General features: G+C 51.1%; 11 protein-coding genes across 11 annotated transcripts; 5 read left to right on the top strand and 6 right to left on the bottom strand.

Annotated features, from left to right (window-relative positions):
- Positions 1-520: 520 nt before the first annotated feature.
- Positions 521-1,675, bottom strand: DSM5745_03806 (uncharacterized protein; the record flags this gene model as incomplete). Its single annotated transcript, XM_026745822.1, has 3 exons — positions 521-1,352; positions 1,407-1,523; positions 1,587-1,675. The coding sequence occupies 3 exons, from the start codon at positions 1,673-1,675 to the stop codon at positions 521-523; spliced, it is 1,038 nt and encodes a 345-aa protein (XP_026606688.1).
- A 308-nt stretch (positions 1,676-1,983) lies between these two features.
- DSM5745_03807 (putative RNA binding protein Rnp24) lies at positions 1,984-3,075 on the top strand (the record flags this gene model as incomplete). The annotated part of the gene is made up of 1 exon (XM_026745823.1): positions 1,984-3,075. The coding sequence occupies one exon, from the start codon at positions 1,984-1,986 to the stop codon at positions 3,073-3,075; it is 1,092 nt and encodes a 363-aa protein (XP_026606689.1).
- A 934-nt stretch (positions 3,076-4,009) lies between these two features.
- Positions 4,010-6,050, top strand: DSM5745_03808 (uncharacterized protein; the record flags this gene model as incomplete). The annotated part of the gene is made up of 2 exons (XM_026745824.1): positions 4,010-4,641; positions 4,700-6,050. 2 exons carry the CDS (start codon positions 4,010-4,012, stop codon positions 6,048-6,050), a joined length of 1,983 nt encoding a protein of 660 aa, XP_026606690.1.
- Positions 6,051-7,208: 1,158 nt separating this feature from the next.
- On the top strand, positions 7,209-9,903 carry DSM5745_03809 (ZZ type zinc finger domain protein; the record flags this gene model as incomplete). The annotated part of the gene is made up of 4 exons (XM_026745825.1): positions 7,209-7,337; positions 7,533-8,325; positions 8,380-8,591; positions 8,638-9,903. 4 exons carry the CDS (start codon positions 7,209-7,211, stop codon positions 9,901-9,903), a joined length of 2,400 nt encoding a protein of 799 aa, XP_026606691.1.
- A 439-nt stretch (positions 9,904-10,342) lies between these two features.
- On the top strand, positions 10,343-11,660 carry DSM5745_03810 (serum paraoxonase/arylesterase family protein; the record flags this gene model as incomplete). The annotated part of the gene is made up of 2 exons (XM_026745826.1): positions 10,343-10,654; positions 10,707-11,660. The coding sequence occupies 2 exons, from the start codon at positions 10,343-10,345 to the stop codon at positions 11,658-11,660; spliced, it is 1,266 nt and encodes a 421-aa protein (XP_026606692.1).
- A 102-nt stretch (positions 11,661-11,762) lies between these two features.
- DSM5745_03811 (uncharacterized protein) lies at positions 11,763-12,802 on the bottom strand (the record flags this gene model as incomplete). Its single annotated transcript, XM_026745827.1, has 4 exons — positions 11,763-11,936; positions 11,994-12,283; positions 12,348-12,517; positions 12,585-12,802. The coding sequence occupies 4 exons, from the start codon at positions 12,800-12,802 to the stop codon at positions 11,763-11,765; spliced, it is 852 nt and encodes a 283-aa protein (XP_026606693.1).
- Positions 12,803-12,955: 153 nt separating this feature from the next.
- On the bottom strand, positions 12,956-13,645 carry DSM5745_03812 (cysteine hydrolase family protein; the record flags this gene model as incomplete). Its single annotated transcript, XM_026745828.1, has 1 exon — positions 12,956-13,645. The coding sequence occupies one exon, from the start codon at positions 13,643-13,645 to the stop codon at positions 12,956-12,958; it is 690 nt and encodes a 229-aa protein (XP_026606694.1).
- A 306-nt stretch (positions 13,646-13,951) lies between these two features.
- DSM5745_03813 (uncharacterized protein) lies at positions 13,952-15,091 on the top strand (the record flags this gene model as incomplete). Its single annotated transcript, XM_026745829.1, has 1 exon — positions 13,952-15,091. The coding sequence occupies one exon, from the start codon at positions 13,952-13,954 to the stop codon at positions 15,089-15,091; it is 1,140 nt and encodes a 379-aa protein (XP_026606695.1).
- Positions 15,092-15,190: 99 nt separating this feature from the next.
- On the bottom strand, positions 15,191-16,354 carry DSM5745_03814 (nicotinate-nucleotide diphosphorylase (carboxylating); the record flags this gene model as incomplete). Its single annotated transcript, XM_026745830.1, has 3 exons — positions 15,191-15,938; positions 16,003-16,058; positions 16,121-16,354. 3 exons carry the CDS (start codon positions 16,352-16,354, stop codon positions 15,191-15,193), a joined length of 1,038 nt encoding a protein of 345 aa, XP_026606696.1.
- A 1,869-nt stretch (positions 16,355-18,223) lies between these two features.
- DSM5745_03815 (aldose epimerase family protein) lies at positions 18,224-19,332 on the bottom strand (the record flags this gene model as incomplete). The annotated part of the gene is made up of 3 exons (XM_026745831.1): positions 18,224-18,725; positions 18,776-18,798; positions 18,856-19,332. 3 exons carry the CDS (start codon positions 19,330-19,332, stop codon positions 18,224-18,226), a joined length of 1,002 nt encoding a protein of 333 aa, XP_026606697.1.
- A 3,525-nt stretch (positions 19,333-22,857) lies between these two features.
- Positions 22,858-23,918, bottom strand: DSM5745_03816 (Zn(II)2Cys6 transcription factor domain-containing protein; the record flags this gene model as incomplete). The annotated part of the gene is made up of 3 exons (XM_026745832.1): positions 22,858-23,584; positions 23,648-23,745; positions 23,808-23,918. 3 exons carry the CDS (start codon positions 23,916-23,918, stop codon positions 22,858-22,860), a joined length of 936 nt encoding a protein of 311 aa, XP_026606698.1.
- Positions 23,919-24,365: the final 447 nt, after the last annotated feature.

A 24,365-nucleotide genomic window follows, 5' to 3' on the forward strand; every position in this document is an offset into this window, starting at 1 on the left:
GGTTTTCGAATTAAAGCTCCAGAAAGTCTTTCGGCCTCGAGAGCAAACAGGACAAACTTGCCGCCCGTGGGTCTTTTCGACTGTACCTACTCGTCACACTGCTTGGGTTTGGCCGAAGGCTCAGCAGTGTGACGAGTAGCAGTTGCTAATGCTTTTGATGAACTATCGCTATAGCTGTAGTCTCACATGTAGCGAGTTTACGAAAGTTCAATTCACATAGCCAAAGTCTCTTCTTTGAATAGACATATGCTAAGTTATACGTCATACGTCCCTCACTCCGTTATATGAAAAAATTCGGAGCGAGACACATAACATTGATATATTGATACACGACAGAAGCCAGGGGCCATGTAAGTATAGTCATGCTAACAAATCAGATGAGAAAAATAAACAACGAGAGTGGTAACGTCAACCCAGGAGACGTCAACCGACGTTCCGCCAAGGAATTCACGCAACATAGAAAATGGACTGGCGAAGGGACTAGTTATACAAGAGTTGAAGCCCGAATGTGACATAAAACTCACGCGCCTCCGCCGGACGTTCGCTTTGCAGGGCGCTTGGTGTTGGGCGTGCTGTCTTCCTTCTTCTTCCGATTAGAGCGACCGCCGGCAGTTTTAGTCCGAGGAATTGCCTCTTCGTCACGCTTACGTTTGGCCTTTGACGATGGACCGGAATCCGCCATGGCGCTGTCTTCGTCATGGGTGTCCTCGTCTTTACGAGACGCTGGTGCAGACCGCTTGGACGCGCGCAAGTTGGAGGGCCGCGACGATGATTTCTCGGAAGCATTCTCGTTGTCCTGTAGGAAGATATTGGGATGGTTCTTCCGCAGCCAATGATGAACTGAAACCGGGCTCCGTAGAGCATGCTCTCGCTCTCTCTCCAATAAAGATGGCTTCTCCGGAACGCGGCTCAGCTGAACGGCGGCTTGCATGTCACCCATGCGAGCGTCTGCGGCCAAACAGTATTCTGTTTCGTGTTCTGGGGTCAAGTACCCGAGATTCTGATTCAAAGCAGAATCTTCCGCGGGGTTCGTTGGGTTCAGGCCCTCAGGCCCGGGGGCTGAATGAGGCACCTTTGTCAGATCGGTGTACCGCGATAGAGGCGCAAAAGCTCTGCACCTGAGCCCACTCTCGAGTTGCTGATAGTGCTCGACTGTTATGCGCCCGGCCGCCAAGAGCTCCTTTGCATTTCTTAGTTCTGTTGTGGCCAAAGCATGATCATTGTAGACTGTCGGAAGCTCCCCGTTAGGGGTTTGAAGCGGGTCTTCGTCACCGGAAACATGAAGATCGTATCGAAGTTTGGGCGGGATATGTACGGTGTCGTTGAACTCTAGAAGAACCTCAAGAAGCTGACTGCAGTAGACGTTAGTGGCTTAATGGGAGATGGAACGGAATCAAGTGACGAACTCGTTTTGCTCCTGGATCCTCTTTGACAGATCCTCAATGCGCAATTGCTCGCGAATGAGAGACTCACTTTCCTTCATTCTGAGCTCAAACTGAATCTTAAGTTTCGCGAACTTCTTTCTGTAGCAGAAACCTAATTAGCTTTGGAAAATCATATGGCACTGGGCCGCAATTTGCACTGACTTAAATGATCGATGTGACTGCTTGGTAGGCGCGTCAGCGTCCGGTAGACTTTCGGCCAGTGACCGGGTTTCGTCGCGTTCTAGGGACATATTTGTAAAATAGGGCAATAAGCCTCTTGAAACGAACGTTACCTCCGAATTCAAGATTTGTGTTCAAGTCCGAACTTGGTGTTGACGGGTCAGGACGTTGATCGGATCTGGACCGTGGTCGCGAGTCGTCGGAAGCTCAAAGGCGGAATGGAGCGATTCTGCCCGTCAAATTTATAGAAAAAAAATGTCACCATAATATCTTCCGGGATTTTGTATTATTCATCGTTCGATATATGAATTATCATTCATTCTCCTATTCATCTGCCTAAATTTATATCACTTACGGGCGCCACCGGCAATAAAACAAAATGACGGGTATTGGGGAAGACAACCACAAGAAGCGAAAGTTGCTTGACGGCCCCGAGCTGGAGATCGATGTCTCTGCGCCTGAACCTCCCTCAAAAAAGGCCCTCCGTAAAGCCAAAAAGAAGGCCAGTGACACAGATGCAAAGGCCGATGAAGCGAAGGCCGACACAAACGTTTCAACTACAAACCAAGTTACTGAGGCTTCTCCTCAGAAACGTTCAGATTACGGCGTCTGGATAGGGAACCTGGCGTTTTCCGTGACCAAGGACGACATACGCCGATTTCTGACAACCAATTGCTCGTTTACAGATGCTACCATCACTCGGATTCATTTGCCCAAACCGTCGGACAAGAACTCAAGGGCACAGAATAAAGGATTCGCCTACGTTGATTTCTCTACACCAAAGGCCGTAGAGGAGGCAATCGGCCTGAGCGAGCAGCTAGTTTCCGGGCGTCGTGTCCTGATCAAAGATGCGAATAATTATAAAGGCCGGCCAGAAAAATCGCAAGATGGAGGAAACAACACTGCTTCTACCTCATCAGGTCGGGCGCCATCTAAACGTCTTTTTGTCGGCAACCTCAGCTTCGACGCGACCAAAGAAATTCTCGAGGAACACTTCTCAAAATGCGGCACTGTTGCCAATGTGCACGTCGCGACCTTTCAAGATTCTGGGAAATGCAAGGGCTATGCTTGGGTAGAATTCGAGGACCTAGAAGCGGCTAAAACGGCAGAAAGAGGGTTCAAATATGTTACGGAAGACGATGCGGATGAAGAAGACCCAGCTCAAAAACCGCAGCGGAGAAAAGTATGGTTGAACCAAATCCTGGGACGACGCATGAGACTCGAGTTTGCTGAAGATGCAACAACTCGCTATAACAAGCGGTTTGGTAAGAACGGGGAAGGGAAGAAGGGAACTGCAGATAATGGCGAGGCAGAGCCCGGAGATTTCGAGGAGGTTGCAGCCGAAGAAAAGCCTCAACAGAGTAAGGCCAAAAACGCAAAGCCGGATTACACCAGGTACGACCAGTCGACCGTGCAGAAGCTGAGTGGCGCTATCATAGAGGGGCAGGGCAAGAAGACAACGTTTGACTGAAGCTGGCATCGATGATCCCACTCTCGCCGTGAATTCAGAGATTCAAATTGGGTCGTGGACGAGGCGACACTGTTCCGACGCCTGAGATTGACTGAAAGTGAATATGTACGTGGTACAAGAAAGATGTTTGTTATCTAATCCTGCAGGAGAAGGGATGTATCTGGCATTTCGACGTGGCACGAGAAGACGTGAGATCACTTATACCCAAGGAATGGAATTCCTAAACGCACGTTATTCATCCCATCGTTTTCATCATCTGCTCACCTGTTGATCGTACCACTCCTCGTTCCGTAGAAATAACGAGGCATATCAAAGATCGCCCGAGTAAGCACCAGTCCGGAACGCCTGGACAAGGAGCATCCGCCTGCAGTCGGTTCGTGGCATGGGATCGAGGAACAAGTAGGCTCCGGCGGTTCCAGGGAAACAAACGTAGATACCCGGCGGCTTTGGCTCGGAATGATACTGTTGATACTCTGATCGCAACAGCTCATATCTTGATCTTTCTCAATACTCTGTAACGATCTCTATAGAGTTCTGCCCGGAGTGGTTCTAGAATCGCTGTGGTGGTTTAGGCCGCGCTAACCCGGTTAGGATGCTTGACATCTCCTTCGATGTCATGCCTCGACGTCGGAGACCATCAAATCTTCTCGACTGTCCCTCTACTTTGGCTTTCTTTTCGTTTCCTCTCTTCCTCTTCTAGGGTGCACGCTACCCCATTTAGTTTTATTTGTTCTATATACTCCCCTTCCTTTCCCGGTCTCGACCCTTCCCTTTTTTGCTTGGAGTTCGTCATCCCGCCCTGGCCCTCAACCCGCCTGTTTCTCCGCTGCTGGTCGGTGCACCCATTCCTGCATTCTCCTTTGCTACGTCTCGATATCTACTATCGACCAAATTATCGCTTATATAATACCACTTTCGTTGAATTTATATTGGAATGGCACCTCATCGACGCAACATAGGTGCAAGTCGCCGAAAGAGACGGGAGGATGAAGGGGAGGAGGAAGGCTCGCTGAGTGGTGAAATAGAGGACGACTCCCTAAGCGAGGGCTCAGTCATCAGCCAACAGGACGAGGATGACGCCGACGGAGAGGTGACAGAAGACAGCGAGGACGAGATCGCGACAAGCGAAGATCCGAAACAGCGCCAGCTTAATGGTCGTATGCCTGAAGTCCCGCGCCGCCGTCATTCAGCGTCACTCCATGAAGCGCGGTTAGCGACGACTATGCCTGATACGGATGCGATGCTGAACGGGATGAAGATAGAAGGCGAGGGAACAGGTGTGGCTGAATTGCATTTTGACGAAATGGAAGCGGAACTCGGTCAGACTGGGAGAACGCCATCTGCACCACCCACCGAGGCGACCAGGGACTCATTTACAGATAGGAAACGCTCAGAGACTGAGAGGATGGGCAGAGGGAAAGGCGAGGATCCGACAGCTGTGCCTACGCGAGGCAGCTTCTTCCTTCATGACAAGCGTTCGACAGAATCTGGAGCAAACGGTCACAAGGCTTTCAGCAAGCCAAAATCCAGGCCGTACGGTCTTATTGTGGACGGAAATGTTCGAAGGTATGTGAATGGTCTATTAAACGTTCGGCGGCAGCACTAACCTACTATATGCTACCAGAAAACCAGATATTACCACCGAAGGGCCTTGGACTCATGACCTTCACGATACAGTTGCTGGAGACGATCCGCCTGCTTCCAGACGTCCTCCGCCCTCAACAGCCGCCTCGTCATTCTCTCATATAACCTTGCCCACGGCTGTGCCTACCGCGACCAACACTTCTGCGCCAAACCGCGCTTTTTCGACCACCACTAATGTCGGAAAAGTGGCTGTCGTGGTATTTCTTCCGGGCATGAGTAAGCCAACACGTTTCGAGGTTGAGAAGAAGCATTACACTCGATTACCAGAACACCGACCCCCGCTGCGCCGAGACAAGCCCGTTAGAATTTCAGTTCCTGGTCAAGCACCTAGATATATATTTCCTGCAACGGAGCGATCCTTTGTATTTATACCAAGGGCTCAGCGGCCCAACCAACAGGCTTACCGTGGACGTGGCAGAGGTGGGTTCTATCAAGGGCGCCGCTCAAGCTTTTACGCAAGCTCGACATACACACCAAGCGTGGCAATGAGCCGAAGGTCGTCGTTTGGCAAGCCACCTTCCCAGGATGGCTATCACTCACCAGCTGCGTCCGTGATATCACGGCATACAGTAATTACGACCGAGAACGGAAAACCGGTTGTTCGTTTACCTCCTCCCCGAGTCCCTGGGGCCCATCCGTCGGCCGCCCCAGCTCCGTTGCCCCCGACTTATCCCTCACAGCCGCAGACTGTATGGCGTGAGAGTCGTCCTGCTCCTATACCGATGCATCAGCCTCGCCCGCAAAAGGCCGTGTCTCTGGCCGACATTGAGACTCCCGCTACTTTTGTCAACTCCCCGCAGGCGCAGCAAGAGCAACCGTTCCACCATCAAGTTCCCGTGCCCGGTGGTAGCACTGTATATGGCCCCGAAGCCCCCACCAACTACGCCCCCTCATCGCATACAGCCGCAACTCCTTTGTCGCAGATACCTGAACGCGCTGTGCATGCCCCGCCGTTCCAAGCTTACGGGTTCCAGCAGCCTCAGGCCTACTACCCAAGCCCTTACCAACAGGGGCCTGTATTTTATCCCGTTTCGGGTACAGAGTTTGCGCCTTATAACGGCGTCGGGTCGGGACCAGCCGCTCCTTTCCCTGCGGGACAAAACGTTCCGTATATGGTTCCAACGCCGACGGAGCAAACGTCACAATCCGGCACGGTTGCACATGAGTCAGGCGGAACGGTTTATTATCTGGACGCCTCACAAATGTACTCTGGGCCAACAACGTTTAGCGGGACCCCCGCGGGTGGCGCTGTCAACATGGGTGGGATGATGACACCTGGTACTACATATTATTACCATCAACCTCAAGGTGTCTACTTTCCCCCACAGTAACAGACCCCTCTCTCCCAAAAGAGCAGCATTTACAACTTTTCTTGACTTTCGGATGCTTTTCATGATTCCGTTCTCTTTTGGACTTCGCGATATGACCTTTCCGCTTTTGGCGCCTTTCTGCTCTCTTCGTCGCTCGCTCAGCATCCCGAAAAATTTCACGGCATCTTTCTTGGCTTTCCGGTTGTTTCTATCGGAACTTCTCGTTTTATTAGGTCTGTCTTAGTCGTCGTTAGATTAGGATCTGATGCATTTCTAGCGTTGTTGGGTTTCTTGATACTTGTTCTGCTATTATTATTTGGGACTTACGCACGTCGCTATGCAGCGATTTTATGATAGTACTCCGTATCCTTTCATGCAACACAGTTATCCGATAGCGGCATAAGCTGGCCGTCGAACTTAAAGGTCACGGGTTTCTAGACTTCTCTGTCTGGTAGGCGCCTCGTAACTCGATATTTCCCCGCCCAAGGCGGGCTCAGAGGACAAATACTGGTCGGATATAACTCCTCGTATGTCCGGCCGTTGCGCATCATTGTTTGCATTTTCCTCACCCTGTCCTCATCCCAACTTGCCATATAACTGCCGCCGCATGGCTAGATGGTATTGTAAACTCGCGGCATCAAGACGTGCGTGAGACATGCAGATATACAGCAGTGGACTAGTCTGCGAATCTACCGCCGGAGGCCCTCTCAACTATGTATGGCTGAAGAGTTGTAAACTGATTAGTCAAGCATAAAGGTTCTTCACCTTTGCCCAGCCGGGACAGCCTTGCAGGTTGACGTAGTTGACGGGCATTGCCATTGGAGCCCCCGGAGCGAAAGCAAGTGAGCTCACCGCCCCCTACCTACGGTAGAGCAGCGGGGGGCATGTGACCATCCAGGCATCTTCTTATCTGCCAATTATAAGCCTCACTCTCGCTTCTCTCCTCTTCAACCTCCCCTTCGCCTTGCCTCATCCTCGTCATCTACTGCTGCCTTTTATCTACCCCTTTATCTTCTCTTCATCTGTTTCCATTTCTCACCAGACTCATCCTTGCGTATTCCCTCACTTTTGACCTGTTGGCATCGTCTCCGCATCTTCCTTGTCTCATCTAGTCGAAGCTAACATAGCTACCCGGTCCGCAAGCAGCTCACTAGTACAGCATCTCGAGGGCACGCAGTCATGTCCGCACCCAGTGCCAACCCAGTTGGGCCTGGTACCTTGATCACTGTCAAGGTGACATATGAAGACCACACCAGACGCTTCAAAATCCCTTTGAGGGATCTAGGTGCTCGCACTCTACCCCAGAATGTGAGTCCCGTCCCCACTCACTGGGCCCGCCGACTCTCGGCTCTCCTCACCGTACATTCCTTATCTCTATAACTCCATCTTCTACCCTAACTTCTGCCTGTCGAATCTCATGTCCGCATTTTCCCCTTGAAAGGGCCCAAGGAGAAGCAGAGTAAATACCATCGTGCCACTCCATACTGACTATTCCCACACTAGTTGCGCCAACTGCTTGGCACTCCACCGGACGCAGACGTCATCTTCGAACGCTACTCGGATAGTGCCGGTTCTTATGTTCAGCTTGACAGCAACAACCCGGCAGTCTTCAAACAACTCTACCGAGCTGCGAAGGCCAAATTGAAGCTGCGAATCAAGGCTACTGTTGTCCAGCCTGTGAACCGATCAGGAGCATCTGATGGCCCCAGCGAAGCGCATAGCCCGGCAAGATATAGCTACCTCGAAACCGTATTGAGCCATCCAATTCCTGCGAAAGCAGTTGACACCAATGACAGTACTGCCGCATTAGCTACAACTCTGCCAACGAGTGCGGAGCGAACCACATTGATCGAGACTCAAAATCCCGTCTGCTTCACTAACGAAGTGGAAGAATCCAAGTCCACCAGCCATAGGGAGTTCGTCTTGGGCCCGGACAACCCATGTGCTCCCCTTGCCGACCATAGCTCCGCCCCCCCTGTAATCAGCATTGATTGTGACCATTGCGGCCGAGCTATCCCTAGTGAGCATTACCATTGCAATACCTGTTCCGACGGCGACTTTGACCTTTGCCCGCAATGCATTGAGTCGGGCGTCAATTGCGAAGGCGAAGATCATTGGCTAGTTAGACGCTTTATGAAAGACGGTATCATCACGAACAGCACTACCAAGACTCTCGCGTCTCACAAGATTCGGACTCAAGATGAACTCGAGGCCCAGCCAGCTCTGGAGGAAGCTCCTGAACCGGTCGAGAAAATTGCAACTAGCCGCGAGCGAATCTGCAACAACTGTCTCAAAGGTATGCAATGCTGTCATTCGGTCGCTGCTGTGCAGGTAAACTAATTCAATGCAGAGTTTGACGAGGGTAAGATGGTTTCTTGCGCTGACTGCGATGATTTTGATCTGTGCATTACATGCGTCCTTGGACACAAGCATGGACATCACCCCTCGCACACATTTGTACTGCTGGGTGACCACGATGCCGGTTTGAAAAAACTTGTTTTGTCTCGCTGCAAACCCGGGCGTGGTTATCACCATGCAGCTATCTGTGATGGCTGCGAAAGCGTACGCTATCCATCTGTAAACTTGAACTCTGCTAATCAACTCACAGCATATTACCGGCGTGCGCCACAAATGTCTTACATGCCCTGATTGGGATTATTGTTCCGAGTGCCATCTATTGGCGTCTCAAACTCACCCCGGTCATAGATTTGCTCCTCTCTACGCGGCAATTTCTGAGCCTTTACAGTCTCAGGAAGTGCACTTCGGGGTCTTTTGCGATGGGCCTCTGTGCAAAGACAAGCTATGTTCTGGTTACATTACCGGCGTGCGGTACAAGTGTTCCGTCTGCCACGACACTGATTTCTGTGCCAAGTGTGAAATCCATCCCGCTAACTCCCACAACCGCACTCACCCGATTGTCATGCTCAAAACGCCGGTGCGCAGCGTCACTGTGAGCACTGTTCATGAGAATGCACTTAACCAGCAGGCAAACACGGTGGGCGATCGCACTCAACACTCCGCATCCACTCAAGCATCTGCTCCCATTCCCGCCCTCATTGACGCAGATACCGAGATGGAGACTGTCGCTGAAGAAGAGGTACAACTTGTTGAAGACTCTGTGAAGGAAGAGCAGCCTGCCACTTCTGAGAAGATACCCAGCCCAGTACTGGATTCCGAATACCAGGCATTCTTCCTGGAGGATACCATCTCAGACGGCACTACGATGAAACCCAACCAAGTCTTCCAACAAACATGGAAGTTGTACAACCCTGGACCTCTTGCATGGCCTGCCGGAAGCAATGTCCGTTTTGTAGGCGGTGATCCCATGTTCAACGTGGACACCAACCATCCCACTAGTCTTGCATCAGTCACGGCAGCCATGGAAAGCAACAAGTTATCTCAGTCGCTCGAGGCAGGCCAAAGCACTGATTTTACTGTCAGTCTGAAGGCTCCTAATCGTCCCGGCACTGCAATCTCATACTGGCGAATGAAACTCGCGGATGGCACACCTTTCGGCCATCGGCTGTGGTGTGATATTCAAGTTCGACAGGATTCCCCTGTTGCACTCCCGAACAAGAAAGCTCCCGAGTCTGCTGCGGCTGACGAGTCCGAGATTTCGGAAAGCCAAATGGTATTTCCCAAACTGGACAAGGAGTCTCCAGCATCAAGCACGCACGAGGCGGCTAACGTGCCAACCACCACCGCTCCCTCCGTTGCCAACGCTTCTGAGCATGATGTCCTGCTCGATGATGTGGCCAGCCTGACCTTAGATGAGGAAACCTCGACTGAGGCAGGATTCTTGACTGACGAAGAGTACGACATCTTGGATGCTAGTGACCAAGAGTTTTTGGATGCCAACTCTTCTCGCCATTAGCTACCGATTGCGATTTCATGACAAAAAAAGAATGAATGACACTGCAGGCTCTCAATCAACATTGGGAATTCCGGGATAACAGCGCTGTCAGGGACAGGTGAATCAAGTTGTTTCTTTTGGGGAAATGCACATGTACTCTCGACCAAGCATGGCCGAGTATGTGGAGTTTTCATATTATTGTATCTCGCCTCGCTTATTCAAATTGGATACCAGGATACTGTTTATTCTCTCTGTGTAGTGGTTTCGTTTACCGTAGCAGTCTGGCCTGGCTGGGTCCTCCCCGCACGATCGCTGTTCCCAGTTTCCGAGGTCCCAGACTAAAGGTCACTATCTCAGTATCTCTAGTCCTTCCCCTCATAAGGTCCACATTGAAGTCAATCCTTTTCTCTCCTGCTTTTTTTCTTCTTTCCTCTTTCTCCAGCAGATCTCAACCGCAGCCATGGCTATCTCGTTGTTTTCTATACCCCTGCTTGTGGTGGCGGTCCTCGGCCCTCTACTCTATAACAAGATCCACCATCAACTCACAGTTTTGGGAGTATATCGCAGTCCAATCTTTACATCTTCCAGTCATGGAATCCACGCTATTGGCGACACGCAGCAATGCGAGGATATTCACTACTACGCTCCAGGAAACGTGATCTTTGCTGCCTGTGAGGACTCGGTGCTACCTCGCTTCGAATGGTTCCCTCCTCTCGGACATCTAGATACGCCTCCGGAAACGACTGGGTCAATTCACATCATTGATCCAAAGGTATGTTCTAGCACTCTATTATAAACTCGGATAGACGCTCACATTTGCGCAGACACTCAAATCATCCCGCCTCACGTTCGAAAACTTCAATGGCCCCTTTGTCACGCATGGGATCGATGTGATTCCGGATCCAGAACGCCCAGAGGCAGTCTACGTCTTCGCTGTCAACCATCTATCAAACCCAGAGTATCGCCCAGGAGCAAAAGGATCTCACAAATTCAGGTCCCAGATCGAGATCTTCTACCATGTTTTGGGAAGCAGCACAATCCGCCACGTCCGCTCTGTCCGCCATCCTTTGGTGAAAACACCCAACGACCTATACGCCACAAGCCCGTACTCTTTCTATGCTACCAATGATCACTACTACCTTGACGGATTCATGCGGCACGTTGAGGACTCGCTCGTGTTGACGAGGTGGACTGATGTCGTACATGTTCAGCTCGATCGGCTGACCACGAGCGATGAGACCGCCGGGGTGAATGCGTCAGTGACGCTGAAGGGGCTGTGGGCTGCGAATGGGCTTGGGCATGGTCAGTCAGACGATGAGATCATGGTCGCTAGCGTTCTGGGCGGGAAGGTGTGGCGCACCAAGGCAGACGACCATGGAACGCTGTCCATTCGTGACGAGTTCTTTGTCGACAGTACGATCGATAACCCTAGTCACTACGATGACCCCTACAAATCCGCGAATGACGATGCCAGCGGTTATGTTCTCGGTGGTCTCCGACGAGGCATTGATCTGGCGAAGACGCATCGAGATCCGGAGGGTAAGGATGGGGTGATCGTGTGGTATGTTCGGCCAAACTCAGTTTCGGGGTCAAGTTCGGACTGGGAGAAGAGGGTGATTTTTGAGGACGACGGGTCGAACATCCGGTCTGCTAGTGCAGCGGTCCTGGTGCCTATTGAGCCGGGCAAAGAAGATTCAAAAGAAGCAATGCTATTTGTGACGGGATTTGTTTCCAGCGGTATGATTGCTGTTAAGGTGGACCTGAGCCCTAAGCTCTAAAGGAATATATTCTTTTGGCTAGTTTGATAACTGCTTGAACGCATCACTCCACATGACTTGGAATAGGATCTACACCATAAATTGTGATTTCCCCCCATGTTTTCAAGCCGGCAGAAGACCCATAAGCCCCAATGCCTTGGTAGCAGCCTCTCGAAGACGACTGATGTCGAGAGAAAGTGTAGGTGCTTGGCCAGGGCTCCTTGTACCGAATAGCATATGTCGAGATATGGGTATCACCGGTGCAGTCTCCTCGCTTGGCGGTACGGGGAAGATGGACTATGGATAGTGTTCGCTTAGTCTGGCTCGTGCGGAAAGTGCATAGTCTTGACTTACTTCTCGCTGTTTCATCACAATATTCCCATGTTCATCCACGCCGTACAACTCCACAAGACCACACACTCGCTTGCCCAACGATCCAACCTTGAGCCACTGCAGGAGCAGCACAGCTCCTACCTCGCCATTCCCGCCGGCTAGCCACAAATGCTTATCGTCAAGCAGTCGGGACCAGGACTCTGCCCAGCTTGCCTCGATCACGAGCTGAGGCTGACGAGTGTCACGACAACGAAGCATGTAGTCTGGCTCCTTGATTGATGAAGTATACGGGGCTTGGAAATCTCTCATCGCTATGATATTTTAGGGTCCGCAAAGGTTTACATTCACAGTGTAACCGGATTGGCAAGTACTCACTCGTCCCGGTCCCGATTTCAGGGTTGAGAAACCAATCCTCACTGCTCGATAGGACTCCACTGGTACTCCATGCAGTGAATTGACGACGCATCCAGTCCACCTGGCAACCGTGGATTGCCTCGGGCTTAACGCGAACCCAGAATGTTTTCGTCATTGAGTTATAGTTGATTCTGAGTTGCAGAAGCATGCTGGTCAGCCCTCAAACATATCGAAATGGACCTGGCTTTGATTGCGTACCTGCAATCCACTTTCAATTTGTGATTACTATCCACATATCTGGTCACCTCGCCTGCCCAGTCCTCAGAAACGTCCAGATAGACCAGCTCTCGGAATGAGTGTGTTTCTTCTATGCCGGAGCGGACGTGGATCCTGAAGTATTCATACGTGTTGAAAATCTCAGCCTGAGTGACTACCTCTGTGGGCGAGGAGCCTTCAGGCGTAGAAACTGGGAACATCGTGCCAAAGCCTGAGAATAACGTAAGGTGGTATAGATATGGTAAGTGAATGATCACGAGAGTACTTTTAGAGGGAAATAATCGCAAAGAGAAGTAGTTCTCGCTATTAGAGAAGTGTGTCCACCCTTCTCCTTATGTCGATATTAACACTGGCTACTTCAACTCTTCCAGGGAAGCAACGACTTTCTCCGTTTTCATGACATCCGCAAACTCCCCTTCCAAGCTGGCTAGAGTCACAGCATGCACCGTGTCAGCGTCAAAGCCCCCTTTGGCCCAGGTGGCTGTCGCATCGCCAACAAGCACAATTCGGCCTTTGTCAACCGGCACTGTGCTCGGTTGGCTTCCATCTCCATTCAAAACGGGCTCGCCCTGAGGATACCGATCCACAACACCTAGATTCGCTGCCATCCGCACAGACGTCGACACGCAGTGGTCCGTCGTGATCCCCGCCACAATCAGCTGCCTGATCTCGTGCTTTCTAAGGTAGGATTCAAGCTGCGTCCCGATAAAGGCGGAGTTGACATGCTTCCACATCACCGGCTCGGAGCCATCTGGTGCTGGTTGGGCGAAATCCAGGGGCTGGATCCCCGTGCCGTTGGCTGCGGATGGGTGGAGAGGAGATGCGACTGAGGTGGAAGAGTGGAAGACATGAATGATTTCGAGTTTAGCCCCAGATCTGGATTTGGCGGCACGGAAGGCTGTTAAGAGGCTGGAGAGGTTTTGCTCGAGCAATGGGTTTGAGCGATGAGTACCCCAGTGGCAGGGAGTGCGTGGGTCGACATCGAAGCCTTTTTGATTGTCGATTAGGAGGAGGGCCGTTGGTTGGCTGAATGTTAGAGGCATTTTGTATGGCTTTGGGTTGTGCACTCTAAGGATACTTGGTAGTGGAGATGGTACGGAGATTATATGCAGCTTAGCGATGAGTCACAGCATCAATTGTTGTATGGTACCGTTGTGAGCTCTTTTACCAAAGATTTATAAATACTATCACTAATTGATTCATCTTGGCTGACCATAATCCTCAGTTTTGGCCTGAAGCACTCATTTTTGCCTCAGGCACCACTTTCCTATCCCCAGATTCGCGTTTCGACCAGCTTTGCTTCAATCTCATCCCTTTTCCCTCCTCAACCTCGCCTCCTCATCGCTTAGATGGCCTCGATCAGAACCCAGAGAGCGCGCGTCTCTCATCTGACGGCCCAATTCCCCCGTTTGATCCTCACCACCCCGTTCCTACAGCAAACCTATCGCTACCGATTTCAGCACCAACTCCGCGCCTCACACGACGGAAAGTCTCACAATCGCCCACCATCAACAAACCCCTCAGAAGACGTCAATCCACCTCCGAGCACCCGCCCCGCAGAAATCGAGACTCCCGCGCCTCTCGGCCCATCCGCCTCCGCCGGCGATAAAGCGAAGCAACTCCTCGCCTACGGACGCGCATATCTCGCCTTCTACAAATCAGGCGTCAAGAACGTGTATCACAACTACCGCGCCTCATTACCGATCCGTCGCTCGCTCGGGATCCAATCATTTATACCTAAGACCCCGCCTCCGAAAGCTTTCCTCAAAATCGGCCGTGGCAATGGCAACCAGCTCAAGATCAAGACCAGTCGCTCGACGTTCCAGCTAGTTCACCGCGCAGCGTACGATGCCCGGCGCATGATCCCCTTCACAATCGTGCTGATTGTCTGCGGCGAGTTCACGCCTCTTATCGTCTACGCGCTTGGGAACTCCATCACGCCGTTCACGTGCCGGATTCCCAAGCAGATTGAGCGACATCGCAAAGATATGGCAGAGAATAAGAGCGCGGCGCTGAAAGCGCATGCTCAGGCGTCGGGTGGGTCCGCTACCGCATCAACCCCGGAAGCAGGGACGGAGGAGGAGCTACATCTGCTTTCTGTGTTTGCGAGGCCGGACTTTGCGAGGGAGGCTAGTGCCGGGGATATCCTGACGGCTTGTGCGGTTTTTGGTCTGGTTGAGTCGTCTTATAGCTATGAGTCTCTGGTAGAACCCTTGTATCGGAAGAGACTGGCGAGGCATGCAGAGTATTTGGCGGTGGATGATAAAATGATTAAGAGCTGTGGCGGGGTGACGGCTATGGACAGCGCGGAGGTCAGAATTGCTGTTCAAGAGCGCGGTGGGTTTGGGCTGCCGACGGGGTCGAGTGCGTTCGAGGCTGAGATGGTTGAGAGAAAGTGGTTGAACATGTGGTTGAAGAAGTCACAGCCCGAGACGGCTTTGCTCGAAGTCGGAGAGGTAAATCTAGCCTCCAGTACCGGCAATACGTGAGCTTGGAGATAAGATTAGAGATGTACGATACAGATACAATTGGGCTGTAAATGAACGATCTACTATACATCTACCACGATCGCATGGCAGGCATGAAGTCTATCCGCGCAGCGAAACCTTCAACGAGAAATCCACAATCCCAACGCCCTGATGGATTGAGCTCGTTGACAGAATATCCACATCCTCACAGACATACTGCACCGCATTTCCTTCATTCAAACCACCACTGACCTCAATCAAAAAGGAGCCCCTCGACTTCCCCTTGGCAGCCCACTCCTCCTTCAACTGCTTCGCAGCCTGTCGCACCCCATCCGACGTAAAGTTATCCAGCATAACGACATCCGCGCCCGCCTCGATCGCCGCATTCGCCTCCTCCACACTCCGCACCTCGACCTCGACCTTTGTCGCAAAACCCCCGACAGCCTTCGCCGCCTGCACGGCCTTCGGAATCGCAGCCGCGATATCCTCCTCTCCATCTGTGGTTTTCCTCTCAGTCTGCGAAGCAGAATTATTCGCACATGCCCAGACATGATTATCCTTGAGCATCGTCATGCTACTCAAGTCGTGTCTGTGCGGATCCGCGCCTCCAACAAGAATGCCGTACTTCTCAACTACCCGGAAGCCGGGTGTTGTCTTGCGCGTCCCCGCTAACGTCCCCTGCCAGCCGTGCGAACGCAGCGTTTGTAAGAGGGAGTGGGTCTTTGTTGCGATTCCCGAGCACCGCGCGAGGATGTTCAGGGCGACGCGCTCGCCGAGCAGGATCTTGCGGATCGGGCCGCGGACAGTGGCAACATGAGTCTTTTGCCCAGCAGGGAGGGTCGATCGTTCAGTGTGGTGCCATTGAACTCTTTTGATATGTTAGTTTGGGAGTTGTGGTTTGTTGGGGTTTTTAGAGGGTCGCGGAGACGTACGTGCATCCGAGCTGGAAGAAGACTTCGTCGAAGAACGGTACGCCGGCGATCATACCCTACATGTTCGTCAGCTGCACTTCCTTTCAGAGAACTAGTGTTTACAGGTGTGGTAGCATACCTCGCTCTTTCCCAGCAACTTCGCCTCACCCTCCGACTCGCCGACGACGAAACCGCCATAGTCGAAGCTGGGACAGTCCTCTTCCAGCCAGTCAGAGATGAGCCGCTTGTATGAGCCTGGAAGGAGATGGCGGAGGTCGCCATGTGCTGACGCCATTGTTTCCGTCTGGGATGTGAGGGTCTTGGGGGAAAGAGGTTGTTGAAGGTCAGTAGTGTGACCACGGACGACGATCATGGAGGGGAAATTCTAGTCCCCGCGTTGCAGCGGGGGTGCTCGGGTGCTTCCGGGGAGGCTTGGTATCACGTGGCTCGCTTTATACGGAGCAGAATGATGATAGGGATTCGAGGTGTGCAGATGTCCCTTTCGAAAGCCATACAATTTTATCAGTATTTGGAAAGAGCATTACATGCGGGTGTATAACATTCGTACATTACGGTTATATAGAGCCCAAGCTGCCCAGCATCACGCTCACGGCTGACGAGTAAACCGAGTCCAACATGACAGCCAGAACGAAAGGTCCCCAAGCGAATACGAGATCGAGAAAACAGAGCTAGACAGCTTATAAGCCAAGGCTCGGTACGAATACGATCTGACAATCATTGTGATCAAACTGTTGAATCGAGGTTGGGAATGAGCTGTCAGTCGGGCAGTCCGTGACTGAACCGCGAGCACGCCTCTAGCTGAGTAAAGAGAATAGGTCTCTTGGCTATAGTCGCGGAGCACAGTCCATGACACGACACGACACAGCACAGCCTCGTCGCATCTTGTGTATAGCAGGCAGCATCGTTCTTTCCGGGGGCCAAGGCTTGATTGTCGAGTCCGAGTAGCACTCCGGGGTAACAGTACCTCGGTACCTCCGGAGAGATGAATTGGCAGAAGCAACTTTATGATACTCAGCCACAAGGACATGTGATATGACAAAGCTGTCGGTCAGCATAGTACTCCGTAGCTATCTATCCTGGCGTTACCTGGCAAGATTTGCACAACTTTCCCTCAACCCTTCTCAAAATGCCATATACATAAGTACTACCGCGGTGTGACGAGATGCGGGGTAAAATTCAAAAGCTCGACCCCAGCCTGACGTAGCAATTTCTAATTCATTCCAGGACGGATCTCTACATTTGGTCTCGCAGTAGTCGGGGGTGTGGTTGACCTCGTGATGGACCGTCGGTGACTCGGTCAACAGTCAACCCCGTCGGCATCAACAAAGCCCGCCACAGCAGCCTGCGCAACGTGCGAAGCAGGCCTGTATCTGGGACCTTTGAAGAACACCTGCCTCTGGCTAGTCGTTTCTCGCAGTCAATAATTGAAAGAAAACCGCTCCATTCGCTGAGAAATGAATGCGTACCCCATCGCCCAAGGGCTCGTGTCAAAAGCAAAAGAAGTCAGGAAACGAGAGGTCTATATCTTGTGGCCTGCATATAGCATCTTCCCTATTCAGAGAAGTGTGTGTAGACCCTGACTTACCCGGATTCTGAGGTTGCAGGGCTAGTGAACGTAACTACGGTGATGAGGACAAGCCGGACCCTGGCATCTCCGACCCGGAGACCCAACATCAGTTGAACACCGAGAGATCGCCGTAATGCAGACAATACCATACAAGAGCAGGGATAAGATCCCGGCCCGTATTTTACGCTAGACGGGCGTGTTTTTTTGAAGATGACGGCCCCGAGGAGCTAGAACAATCGCCCGTTTCGAGAAGCCTTGGCGCTCAGGAACAGGGTGCCACATACGTAGCCGGCAAGGGCTTCCTATCAGCCGAAGCACTCGGGGTTTGTTTGTGCGACCAAGTGGATATCTTCTGCTGACTCAAGGGCGCCGATGCTGTTACAAACTTACAGTAAGAAGGTTGCTGAAGGCTGAAGCTGCCATGCAGATGCATCATGCTGGAGTGAGGCTTTTAAGAATTTTCCCGGTGGAGTATCACCATCGGCAATTGGGCCCGCTTGATCAGATGACAGCAGACTACGGAGTATGGAACCAAGAGTATACGTACTGTAGGATCGGTAGAAGCGGCATGGCTTGAGACGTGCATTTGTAACGCGATCCATCTGGATACTCTGCATCGGCGGTTGCCGTACTCCGTGCGAAGTTAAGACCAAGCTAACCCCTCCACGCCTTGTATGTGATCCGGCTGCCATACTTCTCGTCTTTCTTCAAGACAACTGTGTGCCGCCATTTCTCTTCATTAACCGCATTTACATACCGACTCGGCTCAATGCAGAATCCGGACCAGGGTCCTCTGGCGGGGTTCTCGCTATCAGCCTCCTGCACATCGATCCCGGCGCCTGTGTAGAACTGGAAGGCTGGGTCGGTGCTGTGCACTTGCAGGTTGATGCGGGACTCGGCGTGTCGGAACTCGGCGAGAAGTCTGAGTGGTTTGTTGCGAGTGTCAATGGAAACGCTACTCAAGTCGCGGTCAACGACGAAGCAGTCGTCAAAGGCAGCTTTGTCAGGACCAAACTCGAACGGTTGGGCGGTGTCGATTGAGTGAGGAGAGATCTGGCCTAGAGGGATGCCATTTTCGAGGGGGAGGTAATCGCGAGTCGCAAGTTTTGCGGTGACGCCTTCTGCGGCGGAGGGGGCGCCACTCAGGTTGAAGTAGCTTTATAGATTATTAGCCGTTGTCTGCAGTTATGGAAGAGCAAGAAAAACCTGTGGTTCGTTATATTGACAACCTGTTTCTCGATCAGTTATGTCCTTTTATCATCAGGCTTGCTCAGCGATTCACTAACCGTCTCTTCGACCTCGCCACCCACCAATTCAGCCTCATATTCTATGTCGAGAATCGAGCGCGGCACCCCGTCTGCCACTTCTTCGCTGACAACATAGTAAACTCTCAGCTCCACGGTTCCGGGATATCCATTGTCCCCGTCAGGGCTCAGATACGTATATAGCAGCGCGTCCTTCCCATCACGTTTGATGACAGTCGGACCCTCGAATTCCTGTCGTCCAAACCCACGGCTGCCCCCGTGCAGAGCGTTGGGTGCATTATTGATCTCGAGTTTGTATTCCTGGCCATTGAGATTGTTGATGACGCCGTCTTTGATGCGATTGGCAACGCGGCCGATTGTAGCGCCGAACCAAGGCTTATTGTACTTTTCGTAGTAATCTTTCTTGGTGAAGCCTTGGACGATGTTTTGGCCGTCGACGTTGAATTCTTGGATGATAGCGGCGAGGTTAGAGAATTTGACGGAAGTGTGGTCGCCCATGTTGCCGCCTGATGTAGTGTCTGCCGTGTCTCTCGACTGTAGTATTGCGTTGGTTGTTGAGTCTCGAAGGGAATGTTGTCCAGTGGCGGTTGATATAGGTGGTGCTATGGAGGGGGGGCTTCTAAATCTACCCCGCAATAATAATACCCGCGACCCATCATCATCGATTTCTCCTACTATAGGTGGCCTTTTTGCTTGCGGTTAAATTGACAGCTCTTATAACCTGAGCTTCACGATTGTTGTATTAGGCTAAATCTTGCCGGGTAAAAAGTTAAAAACATATCATGTTTGAAGTGCCAGGGTTTGGAGGATTAATATAGAGGAGAGATGACTTGGACGATGCTGTTTGTTACCGACAGCGCTCTTTTGACACCTGCATATGTGTTAACCATGATTATGATAGGCACACTTATCTTGCCTCGAGGTCAATCAGAACCTGAGTCAAATCTCTGCAGGTATTAGAGTAGAGCAAAAGCTAAACATACCGGGGTCATTTCGCGGGGAGCCTCCGGCTTTGGATACAAGCTTGAAAGGAGATATGGAGAGTTCTAGGTATTCCATCTATCAATACGGACTACTCCGTACCATGACTTGCATTATTGCACTCCTTACTAACAGTACATAACTCTAGTGGTTTTATCCATGGCCTCCAAGGGCCCAAACTACTGCCTCAGTATCAATATTAACCCTACTAATAAAAGAAGTTATTTTATTATGAGCCTCTTGCAAGGTAAAGGAAAGAGAGATTAAGTATCTAAACCTCTAATCCTTTCTTTATAGCTGTATATCGTATTTTCAGAAGAATATTTTGTACTAACTGCAGACCCCTCCGACGGAATCCATCAGCTCGGTCGGCTGCAGCTCCGCGGATTTCGGAGTCCGTACCTAGGTCTTACTAAGGTATCCTTTGAAAATTGAAATCCGTCCCGCTGACAAAGCCGCAACCCGCAAGTTTTCCAGTTAACTAACTAATCTTTCTTCCCTGTACTTTGTAGGGACTCACCTTTTGAAGTAGGATGTTATCCCTAATTAGTAACTACTATTAGTATAGCTTTTGGGGGAATACATAGTAAGGCGGATGTCTGTGACTTGACAAGCGGGAACTGAATAGCATCGTCTCGGACGCCCAACTCAGCCACCCGACGAACTCGTATACTACCGGATTTGGTAAGATGGCTCGGGCGCGGGCCCCGAGCCCGAGCTGCGCTGCATAGGCTATAGCAAGAGTTTGACAGGGGCCACGATGAGTTGAGTCATCGTGCTCCTGCTCCCCGGCCTGCTCCTGCTCCTGCTCAAATCCCTCCAGCTGCATTTTGCAAAACGGGCAGGTCCGCCCGGGGCCCTGTCGAGGTCCAGCCCTATGAAGCGGGCCTGAACAGTGCTGCAAGGCGTACCAAGTTCTAAGGGTTTGATGATGATGCCTGACGGATCTTCGTCTTTTGTGGGCTGCATGGATTAGAAATCTCTCCGGGGCTTGAGCGGTTATTACCAAGCACCTCAGGGCTTCAGGTGTGCAAATCTGCAAACTTCTTTCTTCGAAGTACTACGGTCTGAGAAGCCCGAGCTTCAAGCATGCTTTCGCATCGACGTATCTTTGAAGACCTGTAAACAGAAGGCAGACGAGTTGGACCTTGATAGTGATTGACGCCAGACTTACCACATTGTGATTTGTGACGATGCTGACGAGACCCACCCATATTCCACACCCACAGTCCAACCTGAACCACACGTCTGGCTCTGGAACCGACCTGCTGTGAACTCTGAAGGCGTGGAAAGTAAACTTACCTCGGCAGCCCGATCTATACAATCAGCCAATGGTTCGGCAGGAATCTATCATCAGACTTTACAGGAACTTAAAAGGTTCTTCGCATGACTCCCCTACAAAGTATTAACCGCCTAATGAACCGGATGACTTTCTTAGCGCGACCAAGTGAACGAGATGACTTTCTGACAGAGCCCTGTTTCGGCCCCGTCACACAACTTGCCTAGTAATTTACTAGTAAAATTATTCTCCGAGGCTCGACCTCGGCCAAACAGAATAGTACCCTTGTTTAACAAAATCGATTCTTCATAATCCTAACTAAACTGAGCATTCTGAAGCTATTCCGAACGTCTAAAAGTTATATTTACGTCAATAGAATGCAGGAATCTCATTGGTCAATTCAAAAAGGGGTAATTATCTGAAACGAATAACTTTGCGCGCGCGCCGCGCGCCCGCAGAGGCCTCGTACGCCTGCCAGTTCCTTCCTAACACGGCCAAATTGAAGCTATTCAGACTGGGGATCGTAGTGGGCGTAGCGGGTGTAGCAAAGGCCTTGTACGCCCGCCAGGTAAAGGCCTTGGTGGTGAAGGAGGTGACGTTGGCCGTGGCGGCGTTCTATTGGCCAACGAGCTTTTTTGTGGGTCTACGATTACTAGCCAAAACGCGGCGCTAAACTCCTTTAGGCCATTTTTGTCAAAAAGTCATCCGATTCACTCGGTCGCGCTAAGAAAGTCATCCGGTTCATTAGGCGAAGTATTAACATACCACATATGTATGTGGAACTTCCTGTATTATAGTATACCGTCTGAGAGAACCCACAAAAATGATATCGCCGGTTTTCGCCGGTTAACAAGCAAACCCTGAGCCAAGTGCCAGTCCCACCCCTCATTGGACCTGATGGGCATCATGGGCCAAACCCGCCGCTAGTCTAGTACTCTAGTTCGACTAGTTTGACTTTGACGATGGGACGAACCTCACGCTGAGCTGCTCCTTCGGCGCCGGGGCAGCCAAGCATTCGATTCGGCTCGGATGTTCGGTATTTCGGACATTTCTCGTCTCTTGACGTATTCTTTGCAGGATGCATCGTTGTTCGGATATACAGAACAAGACCCCTGCTAGGAGTACCTACAGCATTCGGAGCGCAGAGTACAAAAAAAGCAACTTGCGCCGCAAACCCTCAGCCGTTTGCACCGATGTACCGATTACCGAAGCAGTGGATGAGCGTCTTTTTGCAAAAATCGCACATTCAAGTTTGGTTTGCATTATTCAACATGCTGACAGTGACACTGATTGACGGACGGGCCCGGAGATAAGAGCTGACGGGGTTCCAAATTGACTCGTGACGTGCACCAGCCTCCGATTAGTCATGTGTGTTCGACGTCATGTAATTGTTCTGGCTTAAGTGAATTTTTTTCAATTGAGATGGTCGTGCCAAGACAATGTCAGGAACTTGAGGTAGAAGACAATCATTGGTGTAATATCCATTGACATTTGACATTATATACGTTCAGCTCATTATTGGTGAAATGTTCGTCCTCTATAGCATGGCGAGGTATACCGAAACAAAAGGAGGAGAGAGAAATTGGAGAGAATGCAGACAGACAGGTCGAAATACCGCAAATTGTCAAGTTGTACTCCGTATATTTTTCCAACACCATACACCAAACACTAAAGCCGTTGCAGAAAACCGCGGAACCCGAGAAACCTGAAAGATCGAACCCATAGATGATATCGTACAGCATCTTGATAGAGAGGGTGCACTGTCACGACGTAATCTCCAACTGTGTGTTTAGAAATTGGTTGATATCTTCAAAGTCATTCTTGTTATCCATGTTTCCGTATGATCCTGGTATTAGGCATCCCATTGGCATCGGACGGTTGAACATGGGCGAGGAAACGTCATCGTATGGTAGGCCACTATATTGCGCGGACATCAAGTCCATATCATCGTAGCCTCCAAAGCTAGGGCTAGGCCATTGCGGATTCTGTATTTGGGCACTCTGCAGCTCTGACGGGTCCACCACTCGTGGCATGGACATGGTCGTAGCGTACATGTTCGTCGGGGTCATCTGTGGCGGTTCACTCTTGATTGTTGGTTGTGGGACGTCTATTCGGAGCGTCGTGGGTGGACTGGCTGTTGCCGGTGTTTGTGGTACTGTCCGCGCAGCGAAAGGATCTGAGAAATGGGCTGCCATGATGGGCGAGTGTGCGCTCTCGGAGCTGGTATCTGAAGAGTCCTGGCGCTGCATATGTCCCGCGTTATGCTTCCAAAGGTCCTGCTGCATAGCTTCGGCGTGCTCTTCGAATCGCTCGTGCTTACTCGTGTCGAGGGCGCCAAGCTGCGTGAGGAGGTCGTGCGTTAATGGCTGCCCATTGGTTTCGCATTTCAGCGGCTCTCCCTGCCACCCATCACCGTCGAGAAGCCGGCGATATAGTTCTTGCAGGCCATTGACCAGCCATGTCTGTTGTTGCTCCAGTAACTCAACATATCTAAATAACAGTGGTTAACCTCGTGTTCATGTCTTGTACAAGGCCATGGCCAGGCATGCTCACCCCTTAGGGTACACTTTGTCATGGGCCTTCTTCCTCTCGCCGAATACACAGAGGGTGTTGTCTGCCCGACATCTGCTGCACGGTTTGGCTCCGTCACACTGCGCCGGGTCAGCGCATCAGTGGGCGGTGCTTCTGGGCCGATATAAGGACTTTTGCTTACTTTAGACTTTTTGATCCGGCATCTTGTACAAGCACGTGTAGTTCTCTTGCGAATCCCATTTTCTGAGATTGGCTGAGTTTCTGAAGCTGGTGTTGATTGTCGCGCAGTCATTGTTGATGTAGGTGGATATAGATAGAGTCGGAGCCGAAGAGTGGAGAGGGGATTCCGCGCATAAAAACAATCTATCGCAACTCGGTCAAGTCCGCAGTCGCAGTCGCAGTCGCAATAGTTCGGTAATTGGCGGCCAAAGGAAATACGTCAAGTCTAGAGTCGATGATACCATGAGGTTGACGAACCAGGTTGAAGGTGGGATAAGTATGTGTTGCCCTTGGTCACCCAGAAGTAGTAAGCCGGATCTGAAGCCAGAAAGTCTCGTTCGAAGCTTGAGGAGGAAGGCGCGTTCTTTTATTATACTAGCATCGTTTCTGATTAATGCTGACTTGATTATTCAAAGCTAAGAAAAATCCAAATAATTCGAATTAAAAAAAAGAGTAATCATTTCTTGGAATCATAGATGTGCTTCCGGAGATTATTACCGTTCTCCGTGCAAAATTACGT

This window comes from Aspergillus mulundensis (genome assembly GCF_003369625.1).
Source record: "Aspergillus mulundensis strain DSM 5745 chromosome Unknown scaffold_2, whole genome shotgun sequence".
Classification (NCBI taxonomy): Eukaryota; Fungi; Ascomycota; class Eurotiomycetes; order Eurotiales; family Aspergillaceae; genus Aspergillus; species Aspergillus mulundensis.